Source organism: Zingiber officinale, chromosome 2B, assembly GCF_018446385.1.
Source record: "Zingiber officinale cultivar Zhangliang chromosome 2B, Zo_v1.1, whole genome shotgun sequence".
Lineage (NCBI taxonomy): Eukaryota > Viridiplantae > Streptophyta > Magnoliopsida > Zingiberales > Zingiberaceae > Zingiber > Zingiber officinale.
The window spans coordinates 101,197,733-101,208,016 of record NC_055989.1 but is presented as its reverse complement, the minus strand read 5'-3'; the positions used below and the strand labels follow the sequence as shown (position 1 = coordinate 101,208,016).

The 10,284-nt window shown below is 41.4% G+C and overlaps 2 protein-coding genes across 2 annotated transcripts; one reads left to right on the top strand and one right to left on the bottom strand.

The window, feature by feature from the left end:
- The first annotated feature begins 210 nt into the window (after positions 1 to 210).
- Positions 211 to 3,055, top strand: LOC122046520 (L-type lectin-domain containing receptor kinase VII.1-like). The gene has a single exon (XM_042607256.1). It carries the CDS (start codon positions 287 to 289, stop codon positions 2,417 to 2,419), a length of 2,133 nt encoding a protein of 710 aa, XP_042463190.1. The 5' UTR covers positions 211 to 286; the 3' UTR covers positions 2,420 to 3,055.
- Positions 3,056 to 3,095: 40 nt separating this feature from the next.
- LOC122046525 (VQ motif-containing protein 19-like) lies at positions 3,096 to 4,091 on the bottom strand. The gene has a single exon (XM_042607262.1). The coding sequence runs from the start codon at positions 3,911 to 3,913 to the stop codon at positions 3,179 to 3,181; it is 735 nt and encodes a 244-aa protein (XP_042463196.1). The 5' UTR covers positions 3,914 to 4,091; the 3' UTR covers positions 3,096 to 3,178.
- Positions 4,092 to 10,284: the final 6,193 nt, after the last annotated feature.

Sequence of the window (10,284 nt, the reverse complement as noted above, 5' to 3'; positions counted from 1 at the left end):
TTGATAGGTTTGGTAGATTAAAAAAATAATTAATCGTGAGCCAATTTGATTTTTAAAATGTTTTTAAATTTATTTATTTTTAAATTGTCAACAATAAATAGATTAAACTTGGTAATGAGTTGAACACTTCACCACTTCGTATTTAAGCGAATTTTTATCCACTCTTTTATTTTCAACATCTCATTATATTTTGACTAAATAATGCTGAATAAAAGTCTGCATAATAATATCACCAATTCTCTCCTCGCTCCAACTAGTTCATTCCCCCCTTCGCTCCAACTACTTTATGGCGTCTTCAATGCCGCCGTCGCTCCTCCTCCTTCTCCTCCTCCTCAGCTTCCTCTGGACTCTCTCTTCCGCCGTCGAAGTCCTCCTCAACGGCTTCAACGCCTCCAACCTCAGCCTCTTCGCCAACGCCACTCTCGAGCCCTTCCCCTCAAGCTCCCGCCTCCTCCGCCGCCTCTTCATGCTCTCTCTCACTTCCAAGGACCCCTTCTCCCTCGGCCGCGCCCTCCTCCCCGACCCCATCCCCACCAAATCTTCCTCCCTCGGCGTACTTTCCTTCTATGTTTCCTTCCTTTTCTCCATGGCCACCGTCCCCCAGGCCCTACCCGGCCACGGTCTGTCCTTCCTCTTCGCTCCCTCCCAAGACACCCTCGGCGCCACCTCTTCCCAGCACCTCGGCCTCTTCAATCGATCCTCTGATGGAGACCCCTCGTCCCGCGTCTTGGCCGTCGAGTTCGACGTCTTCGGCAACCCGGAATTGCACGATATGAACGGCAACCATGTCGGCGTCAACCGCAATTCCCTCAATTCTATTCAAGCTGCCGCCGCCGGATATTGGCTCGAAGACGGAGTTACCTTCGAAAGTCTCACCCTAAATGACGGATCCAATTACCAGGCTTGGGTCGACTACGCCGGCGCCAAACTCAACGTCACCATGGCCCCTGCAAAACTCGGCGTTAAGCCGCGCCGCCCCCTCATCTCTTTCAAAATCGACCTCTCCGACGTCTTTCTCGACGATATGTACGTCGGATTCGCCGCCTCTAACGGGCAATTAATGCAGCACCACCGCGTCCTTGGTCTGAGCTTCAGCTACACTAATTCTTCTGCCAGCACCGGCCTAATCACGACTGATCTCCCTGATTTCATCACGCTGGAATCTGACAAGACGCGCCTTTTGATCATCCTTCCTGTGTCTGCGACGGTGATCGCGATTCTTATGGCGGGAATAATAGGTTTATGGGTAGCCAACCGCCGTAGGAGGAGAGACAGGGGAAACAGGGGAGAGTTGGTCGAAGAGATGATAGAGGAATGGGAATCGGAGTATTGGCCACATCGAATCGAGTATCATCAGATTGCCGCCGCCACGGACGGTTTCTCCGGCAGCAATCTCGTCGGCCAAGGAGGCAACGGGAAGGTCTACAAGGGGCTGCTCGGAGGCGAACAGGTGGCGGTGAAGGTTTTCTCACAAACCAACGAGGCGGAGGCGAAGCATTTCTCGTCGGAGGTTCGCACACTCGGCCGGCTGAAGCACCGTAACCTGGTCGGCCTCCGAGGGTGGTGCCGGACGCGACGAGCAACCGCCAGCAAGATGATTCTCGTGTACGACTACATGAAGAACGGAAGCCTTGACCAGTGGATCTTTGGCGATGGGAAGCGATTGGATTGGCAATCGAGGGTGAGGATCCTTCGAGAGGTGGCGGCGGCGGTGTTGTACCTGCACGAGGGCTGGGGAGGCGAGACGGTGGTGCTCCACCGTGATGTCAAGGCGAGCAACGTGATGCTGGACGGCGACATGACCGGTCGGCTGGGCGATTTCGGGCTGGCGCGGGCGCACCGGAGGGGGCTGCCTTTGGGGACCACCCAGGTGATGGGGACAGTGGGGTACCTGGCGCCAGAGGTGGTGAGGACTGGGCGGGCGACGACGGCGACGGACGTGTACGCCTTCGGGGTGCTGACGTTGGAGTTGGCGAGCGGGCGGAGGGCGGTGGAAGATGGGCGTCCGCCTCTGGTTACATGGTCTCGGGAGGTTGTGAAGGTGAACGGGGATCTGGCAGTGTTGGAAGCGAGGATGCGGGAATCGGAGGGGTTCGACGACTGGGAGGCGGTGCGGCTGGTGGCAGTGGGGTTGGCATGCACGAGCGAGGATGCAGTGACGCGGCCGACGATGAGACAGGTGGTGCGGATGTTGGAGGCGGAGGAGCAGGAGGTGGCAGAGGACGGCGCGCGCGGCAGGGCGGAGGCGACGTCGTGGCTTCTAGATGCGCGGCTGCGGACGACGGTGGAGTCTGACAGGGCGTGGGGACAGCACCAGCGTCCGCAGCCGCGGCACCACCTCACGATCAATGAGCTTCGAAATTCGATCTCCATTTGCATGCCGCTGACTGGGTCCGATATCATCGTACAGCCACGTTAAAATCACTAAACTTTTTTCTATGAATTCGAATCAATCCAATTGTCGATGGAACTGAGTTCTATCGTATTTATCTTTTACCACCGTGTACTACAAAACAAAATAAATTATTATTATTTAATTAAAGTAGTGAGAAATTGTGCAGGGAGGATCCTTTCTGGATCGCCCGATTCACAGGATTTACATTATAATTATCTTTATAAGAAGGTTGCTGTCTTCCAGTCTTTAGTCGTTCTGAGGAAAAGGCTGGCAAGTCCCGTGAGGACATGTTTTCTCTTATCCATCGGTTATGGTACGACATTGGAATGGTGTCCTCAAGTGGATGCCACCTTCCTTGACATTTCAGATGTAGGAATTAACGTTGGTGTGGCTTTTTCTTTGCTCCAATTAAACAGCGTGCCTTTGCAGATGCTGTCTACTTTCCACTCTGACGTTGCTAACTGATCGTCAATAATGAATATTTTCATCCAGTTGGGTTGAGTACTTCCATGCTTTGTCGACTATTATACTCGTCAACTCTCAAACGGTGGATTAAATGAATCTCTGCCTAATAATTAATGAAACTCGATTTTCGTTATTGCGTTTGACTCTTGATCTGCAATTGGTTGATTGTGTATACACTCGAAACCTGATAATTTTCCGATAAAAAATTTGTTCCGATCGTGTGGTTCGTCGACAGTACACAGAACAGATATATATAAAGCTCGAATTTTACACCGCGAAGAGCATGGCATACAGAGTCTTTGAGTTCACTTGCAACGATCATGCAGAGGACATCTTCGGAGACGTCAGAGGAAAAAGCGGCAGCAGCTTCGGCGGCTCTGCCTCCCTCGGCGACGGCCGCAAGTAGAACCCTCTCTCGGCGATGTCGCAGTCCTGCTCGGCTGATGTCCAACGAGGGCAGAAGGGGTCGGCGACCAGCGGCGTGATGGGGCTCAGATACATGTCAGGAAAGTCCAGCGAGCTCGGAGACGGTTGATTCCTTGGCGGCAGCCGCGATACGGTCGCCTTGTGCAAGGTCATCGTGAGGTTCTTCATCTTGAGGTTCTTGAGGCTCTCTCGCCGTTCGTATAACTTGAAAGATTTCCTTTTGGGGCCGGTACCTGGAACTTTACTCCGAGGCGGCGGCAGTGGCGCGTTGGTGGGAGGCGCGGCTCCGAAGGAGGTACCGCCGGTGAGCATCTGGACCACTTTCTTGAAGGAGGAACAGTCGGCCTGGACGAAAGTGGTGGGGGACGAGCTAGAATCGATGGATTTTGGCGTTCCTCCACCGTTGATGCTGATGCTGATGCAGCTGCCGCTGGTGGCGGAGCTGGGGGAGGTGGGAAGTGTTTCCATGACCACTGATGGCCGTGAAAGCTTGAAGCGAAGGGAAAGGAGAACAGAGGAGGTTGCCGGTTGGCAATTCCTTAGGGATCTGTTTGTTAATTTATGCGGCATGGTTCCTGGAATTTGCTCAGTAGTTTCCAGCCACTGCTGTGCCAGGAATCTAGTCATCTGCAGACTGACGAAGTCAAAAAAAAAAAAAAAACAGATCAGAGATCTAATTGACTTGGTAGCTCAGAGTCATCCATTCTCCCTTCACGTCAGGAAAAGTCAGTGGTAAAGAGCTAAACGTTAGGTCCAAACGTGAACATGAAGAAAAGATTTGAGAAGGGAAAGGGAAGAGGAAGGCAACCTTTCTGATTCAAAGTTTGGAAAGTTGCAGAGGCATGCACTGAACTGTATTATTGGGTTGGTCAATCAACTGTTAGGTCACGAACAAGTCAAATTGGACAACTGGGAGGCTCACAAGTTGGGAGACCTTGAGGACGTACCACCGACTCTTGTCGTTTTGCGCACAACTGTACTCGCATCATTTATACATCGAGTCTATTGACCCCAATAATTTTATATCAAATTGTTTCTCAAACGAATCAGGTTGAAATGATCAGATCGAATTGTGTTTTGCATTAAACAACTGCATAAAAGTAGAAGAAAAGAAACAAAGTACTACGCTAGATTTCCAATTCCCTTTCATCCTAGCAATGTTAAGAAGGGACGAGTTTGAATCATGTACCGTCCTTGTGGCATGTAAAGATGGAATTCTTTTGGTTGAGGATTATCCTGATAATTTTGATTATTCATCCAAGGTTATCAATAAAAATCCTGTTTGATTTAGGTAATCGATGATTCAATTGTAATATTCCATGCCCGACACGTAAGCAAAAGGGACATGCAACCAGAAATTGAAAAACTTCAGAAAATTGAGATTTTTCTTGATTCCGGGGTTATCAATTCTTTTTTATCCAAAATATTCTCGGATAAAAGAAAAATGTGAAAAAAGTAAAATGTAAAGAAAAAATAAAAAATATAAAAAATAAAATATAAAAAATAAAATAAAAAATAAAAAATAAAAAAACGTAATTTTTTTTTTAAAAAAAAAAATCATTAAAAAATAATTTAAAAATAAAAAATGGTAAAAAAACTTTAAAAAAATAAAAAAAATAGAAAAAATTTAAAAAAACATAAAAAATAGAAAAATGTAAAAAATTTTAAAAAGTAAAAAAAACATTAAAAAAATTTTAAAAATAGAAAAATATAAAAAACCCTAAAAAATTTAAAAAACTAAAAAATATAAAATATAAAAAAGCAAAAAAAACTTTTAAAATTTAAAAAAAAATTAAAAATTAAAAAATATTTAAAAAATTATATATATATATATATATAAAATGTGAAAATATAGTAAAATATAATAGAGTTTAAATAATAATAATAATAATAATAATAATATTATTATTATTATTATTATTATTATTATTATTATTATTATTATGTATAGTTAATTTTGTAACTAAAGATAATTTAATAAAATACTAAATTACTAACTATACATAATAATAATAATAATAATAATAATAATAATAATAATAATAAATTAAATTATTTATTAAAATCTTCAAATAAACATATTTTTATTGTATAATTTAGATTTAACCAAACAGATTTTGTTTTATTCTCCAAACGATGATATCACCGCCCCCGCAAAGGACTAGACCGCGGTCTTGAAATCATGTTAGCTCACATTGTGATGGGCTGCTTTATAGTGGGGGAGCTGTAATGCTATGTTTTTTTTTTTCCTTCTGTTGTTTACTCATCGTCAAATAATAGATAAACAGATGGATTTATATCCGGGGTCACTGTTTTTGTGATTTTTTTTATCCGGTCAAAATTTGACGGAAAGCCCTTTTTGCGTGGGGTGCGACGCTTGCCTCGCCGTCGAGATGACTGCTCGATGCGTTGCAACCTTTGCCTCCAGTTCCTCTTCAACACCCAGTTCTCCTCCTTTGCCGTGCCGATGTATAGCAACGTCAGGTCCGACGGTAAATCTCTCCCCTGCTTCTGCCATGCCGCCGTCACCACCATCGCCGAGATCTATGTTAGCAGGCTCCCCACCAACCTCTTGAATCTATATTGCCACGTGCACGCGAGGAAGACCATCAACTCTAGCGCGATCGATGCGGCACAGATTCCATACCCCCACCGCCGCCCGATATGATGTGATATTGGATGGAGACCAAGATAGTGACGGCGAGCAGCAATCCGATGCTAATCAAGAAGAAAAGAACTTCTGCATCTGCACCTTCTCCTCCTTGTTGGCCTCGTCAAACTGGTTGAAATTGAAACCTGAGATGCTCAACTTTAGGCCCGCCTTCCTCCCTTCCTCCCCTTGTCGGATTCATCATCATTATCGGCAGCTTGGTAGGGATCGTTATCAGGGCTAAGATCAGAGTGCTATTGTTGCTGCTGGATGCGGAGGTTGCAGCGCTGCTGGTTGAGCAATAGCAACCTCAAACAGACTTGCATTGGAGATCTTCAGGCGGCCACGAGGTGGAGGCGGAGGGCATCCCTGATCTGGAGGAGCTTGTCACCACTGAGGCGGGTGGTAGCTGTGCCAAGAAGGGGAATTAGGATTAGGATCAAGATTAGGTGTAAGGCATGAGAGATTAGGTAGTGGTAGAAGAGCTTCAATTGCTCCAGGTCGACGAAGGAATGGAGAAATCTTCGAAGAGGATCTAGAGCTCACCGCCATAGTGGCAGCGTCCGCCGTTGCCGACGGAGGAGAAGGGTAGCTAGCGCTTTGCAGACTTGTAGTGGCTTCCCTTCTTCTTCTTCCTAGCTTGTCGTCACAGCCAGCTTTGTGGTGGGTCGTTGGTGGTGGAAGGGGAAATGATGGAGATATTAGAAAGCGGAAAAAGAATTTAAATATAATAATTTTTACCATATATACATTAAGAAATTACGAGGAACACATTCCCGAATCTATAATACAGTGCATCTTTTATATACAGAATTGATATGGTATATTAGAAGTGGATCTAATGTCGTGGTCAAATTTAAGATAAGGAAGTGGTTAAAGTCCTGATAAGAATAGATGTATCTAAGTGGAATATTTTCACTTAGATTTAACTCCTCACTTATTATTATGACTCTCAAGTAAAGTCGGTCGATCAATAGTTGATCAAATTTAAGGGGCTTAATTCCTTATTCTTTAAATATAAATCTCTCTGTAATAGTCGATCGAGCCTAAGAATTCATCAGATCAGGAGAATTTATCATTCTACTTAATGTTAAGATATATAAGATAAATCTGAACGACTTTAATCTTAGCTGGGCAAATGAGTCTTAGTTTCTCATCCTTCAGAAATATTCTTTCAACACACAGTAAAGATGATATCTCCCAACATAAAATTGATCAGAATAAGATCCGATCGAATTTCCAGATCTCAATATAATAATTTAGGGGTCAAGTCTTGTTACTATTTTTTTTTTAAGTAAAATTAATTAAAACTTAAATTAAATTTAATTAAAACTTAACTTAAATTTAATTTAAAACTCAAGTTAAACTTAATTAAAATTAATTAAAAAATTAACTTAAATTTAATTAAACTTAATTAACACTTAATCTAAAACTTAAGTTAAACTTAATTAAGAATTAATTAAAACTTAAATTTAAAACTTAAATTTAATTTAATTAAAACTTAATTTAAAACTCAAGTTAAACTTAAAACTTAAGTCAAACTTAATCCAAATTAATTTAAAACTTAAGTTAAATTTAATCAAAATTAATTAAAACTCAATTCAATTAAATACTTAAACTCAATTAAACTTAAATTTTTAAAACTTAATTAAAAGTTAAGCCTAATCAAAATTTAAACTCAATTAAAATATTAAATTAATCAAATTTACACTTATCAAACTTAACTTATTTAAATTTAACTTAAACTTAATTAAACATTCAAATTTAATTTCAACTTAATTAAACTTAAAACCTTAAATTAATTTTGAACCTATATTACAAAAAAGCATGGGGACCAAATTTCAACTTAACTAAACTTAAAACCTTAAATTAATTTTGAACCTACATTAACAAAAAAAGCATGGGGCCTTGGTCGCCTAATCCTGAGCGCTTGGACCTCGTATAGGCGCCTCGCCCTGTATAACAAAACCAACCCATGGTTTTGCTGAGGGGCGCCCATGGTTTTGGGATCTAAGTGTCTGGAGCTGGTTTGAGTGCCCTTACTCGCCTCTATGCAGGCGCCTGGACACATTTCAAATGCTTGGGCTCGTTTATATAAGGCACCCGAGAGCCGAACCCTAGGCGCCTGAACACGGCAGTTTGCTCTTGTGAACTTCTGAAATTTAATTTTTTCCTTTAATTTAAAGGTTTTAACTCCCAGCCTTCAAGCATGCGGGGTTTAGAAACAATCGTGGTTGTCGTTTCTCTTATAAATATTCAAAATGCCTCGGTAATGCCTTAAACTTTAAACTTTTGTTTTCTTTAATATTAATTTAGAATTTTCATTCTTAGTATTTTTGTTAAATAGGAAGAGACTAAATATTGGGGTTGGTTCCTCTCGAACTGCTAATACAAATGCTAAGTTTCTTACAAAGAAATTTAGGATTAGATTTTCATCTATCTCTTTTATTCCTTTACATTCTAGATATCTTGATAGGAGTTTCTTCATGTGTTCATGCATTCCCTATGTAAAGATCATTGATTAATATAGGTTGCATAACTTAATTTATTGCTATATAGTTCGGTAAACTTAGGGTTGTGCGCCAAACTGTACAATAATTTAGTTAAAGTCAATGATCTCACATACACCACTAGGGTGGCCGGTAGAGATATTACACTATATCCTACCACCATTAGAGACTTTTTAGCATTGAGACCATCAATGAGTACCTTTCTATGGCATCCCTCTAGGGATTTACCATATATTGATCCCTACTCCCATATTATCCTGGATACAATATATTCGTATTTTTTAGAGGGGCAATGCATACTCACAGTGACTCAATTCAGGTTTGTCACCTTTAGGGTCCAAGACTATGCCCTCTATAGAGTCCTCATAATGTGCATTCTGTCTCTGACTACCCGAGATGTAGCCATGATGCACCCATTTCACTCATTCCTTCTTTATACATTATGTCAGAAGCTAGACATAGATATTAGTCTGCATTTATTTCATACCATCATTTACTCAATTAGTGTTAGCATTAGCCGACGAGTCCATATGTCTTACTACCATATTTTGACCTCCTACTTAGCATCATTAGGTTTTAATGTTGCCACTGGTGATGTCAAAGTCCTAAATGAGTTTGACATAGTAGGTATTAGGAACTCATCATTAGCTGGTGTTCATATAGATGATCATGGAGTCCTATCTTAGAGGTGAGAGGACCAAAATCAGCCTGACCCCATAGTCCAGTCTCAGCTTGACCCAACTCCAACTAAGGAGGCGGGCATGCCTGCTATCCTTGTTAATCTTCTTGAGATGTCTCCATCTCTAGCCCCTCCTACTCTAGACGACCAAGTTACTAGACTTGAGGAGTCGGTGACAAGTCTTCGGTAGGAGGTATCCGTCTTCAAGAGGCGTAGAGGACTCGTCATCTCAAGCTAATGGATTTGTTACGTTCCTGGAGCTCAGACCATCCTCCATCATCATCTTAGTAGATCACTGCACTTACATTTTACTACTACTGTGTACTTGATGTTAGTTATTTTTATAGTGTGCGTCTGTCACTCGCTCACATTAAATTAATAATTTCTAATCTACCGAACCCCTTAACCTATACTAAGGTAGTATAGTAGAGAATCGAGTCATCTCTCTCGTAGAACCAATGATCGGACGTTTGTTTTTAGACAAAATTTGAACTAGGGGTTTATTTTGGGTGTTTCTCTAAACCTAATACAACAAATGAAATACTATCTAACTAAAAAAGATGAACTCATAGCGCAATGTCACTCTACACTATGGATAACACCATAAACAGAAATAGTATGTAAGAAATGAAACTAAAATCCTATCTAACTATTGAAGAAACACTTTCACCGCATTGTTACCTTACGAAACAAGAACATTTATCAATAGGTATAATACGAAAACAAATGAACTAGCAAGATATTTAACTAAATTATGCAAGTGAACTAAACAAACCTAAATCGTAATTAACAAACCTTAATTATGCATAAAAGATAAACTTGTATCACATTACCACCCTATGATTCAAGATCAACAATCATGCATTAACAAAACTAAACAAAGTGCAATAACAACAATCAACATGAATAAGAAAATAACACAATCAAAGTGCAATAACAATAATCAAACATGATTAAGAAAATAACACAATCAAACATACAAGAAAATCAACTAAGTTAACCAAACTCTCTTCCACAATCAACTCCAAGTCGACTACCCTTCACCGTCACATGAGGGACTCAAATCTGGAAACACCATATCTGGTAGACAGCTGCGAAGACAACTGTTGACGGGTGTCTCATATTTAGATGAGGTTAATGCGATGAATGTTATGAAAGA

Excerpts from the sequence above, each read along its gene's own strand:
- LOC122046520 (XM_042607256.1), top strand. The coding sequence starts at position 287 with ATGGCGTCTTCAATGCCGCCGTCGCTCCTCCTCCTTCTCCTCCTCCTC.
- LOC122046525 (XM_042607262.1), bottom strand. The coding sequence starts at position 3,913 with ATGACTAGATTCCTGGCACAGCAGTGGCTGGAAACTACTGAGCAAATT.